Source organism: Trachymyrmex septentrionalis, unplaced genomic scaffold (genome assembly GCF_001594115.1).
Source record: "Trachymyrmex septentrionalis isolate Tsep2-gDNA-1 unplaced genomic scaffold, Tsep1.0 scaffold77, whole genome shotgun sequence".
Classification (NCBI taxonomy): Eukaryota; Metazoa; Arthropoda; class Insecta; order Hymenoptera; family Formicidae; genus Trachymyrmex; species Trachymyrmex septentrionalis.
In genome coordinates this window covers 483,844-485,711 of record NW_017305957.1, presented here as the reverse complement: position 1 = coordinate 485,711, position 1,868 = coordinate 483,844, and the positions used below count along the sequence as shown (strand labels likewise).

At 36.2% G+C, this 1,868-nt stretch overlaps 1 protein-coding gene across 1 annotated transcript in view; it reads right to left on the bottom strand.

The window, feature by feature from the left end:
- Nucleotides 1-219: 219 nt before the first annotated feature.
- The window catches only part of LOC108754171 (myosin-I heavy chain), a 40,499-nt gene continuing 38,850 nt past the window's right edge, over nt 220-1,868 (bottom strand). The window contains exon 16 of the mRNA XM_018496291.1: nt 220-1,821. Within this exon, the coding sequence (XP_018351793.1) occupies nt 1,576-1,821 (246 nt within the window). The 3' untranslated portion in view covers nt 220-1,575. The remainder of the gene's footprint in view (nt 1,822-1,868) is intronic.

Below are 1,868 nucleotides of genomic sequence, written 5' to 3'. Positions count from 1 at the left end.
TGATATTTTTCTATTTTTTCTAAAAATTAATACCCCGGAGTCAGCATTTATAAAAAAAAGAATATATATAATACTTGATACCACATTTAAAAAAAGGCTTAATTATTGAACTTGCAGTTCGTTTAAAGACATATAATCGTCTGTTATAATTTTTAAGAAACACATCGTTAAACATATTATTACAAATCTTAATAAATCGGTTTTTAAAAAATGATCCTCTGACGATTATACCTTACAACTTCGAGTTTCAGGAAATACAGTGATAGTCGAAAAGTTTTTCAGATGTAATCATTCGGTTTCTTAAAATGCAAACGTTTCAACAAAACATTCCTTACCTGAATTGTCTTCATTAAATAATCGGTATAGATTCCTTTATCGTGAATCTATAATGTCGAAAATGGTCACAGTATCGTCGTGTGTTCCAAATCTGTGTATATAGGAATTAATATAAATATTAACAGGTAAATATGCTTACAATCAGTCAAACGTTAACTCACGCTCGGAAGATTGCATTTTTTTGGTCGCTTCGTAGATAATTGCGTAGTTTCTTAATCACTCTCTTCAGTTGATATTAACTGATATGCCGGAGGGATAAAACATTGTCAATCGGAATTATAACGGTGTATACGGAATAATTGCTTGAACATTAAATATCGCCGTATATATATTTCCGTATTCTCGCTCTCGCGCGTTTATATTTCCGTACTGCAAAAATCCTTTATCAAAAAACGTGGCGGCGGTCACTCGTAAAAAAGGCAACAATGATAACGGTCGCAATAGAAATGGAAAAGTTCTCGGCAACTTTCCCTGCAGTTAATAACTTTTCTAATGGCAGTTATTTATCACTCATCTCCCTAAATCGGCTAAATTCGCGGAGACTAATTAAGTCTAGTCTTTGACGTTTTTCTCTCGAGATCTAAGCTAATCCAATAAATAGTGGAAGAAATAAGTATCTCTAAGCTCTAGTGCCGTCTTTACACGACGATTTATCGTCGCCTCGATAGGCCCGACCGAAAAAAAGCATAATTAATTTAAGACTTTGTCCCATATATTCGTATTCCTATCTATATCGCATTTATTGCAGAATGCGGCTTTTCCGAACGAGACAAAAGTCTGAATGACATTTCAAGACGGAAGATTGGATTCCGCATGTCTTTGTGATGCCTCTTATTAAACACTACGTCGCTCAGATCTAATATACGAGGATCATATTGAAGTTCAGATAGCCGCAATTAGCATTAAATGTGTAACGCGTTTAAATATAAATTGTCTTATCGCCACAACCTGATACTAAACGTCCTACATTTTAATCTCGGAGTAAATTACTAAGATAGCTACATAGAGGAACGCTTCATCGTGATGGATATGAACAAAGCGCGATTTAAAAATTAAAATTTACTGTATATATGCATATTTCTTATAAAATAGACACTGGCCGCTACATGGCGTAGTGTGCGTAATGAATTTATGGCACTTGGTAATGGAACGTGCGGTGACCAACAATAAAAACTCGATAAGTAGCAGATTGAAAAGAAACTTCGTTTTTAAATTTAACGAGAAGATTACCTAGCCATTCTAACTAGCTTGCGATTGTATTACCGGAGCACCTCTATGTAACATCGAAGCGGGCCGAGATTTTCGTCCGCCGGCCGCAGACGTTGATAGGCTCGTAGGCGGTTGCTGATGCTGTTGTTGCTGTTGTTGCTGCTGTTGCTGTTGGGCGGCCAACTGTTGAACCATTGTCGAGTCCCGCCTCGGAATTTCCGGCGGTGACTGAAGCACTTCCATATACTCACGGATTAGATTCGCTATTTGATGTGCCTAAAGAATAAAACAATAAATATGAAGTGGAATATTGAATTAAATAG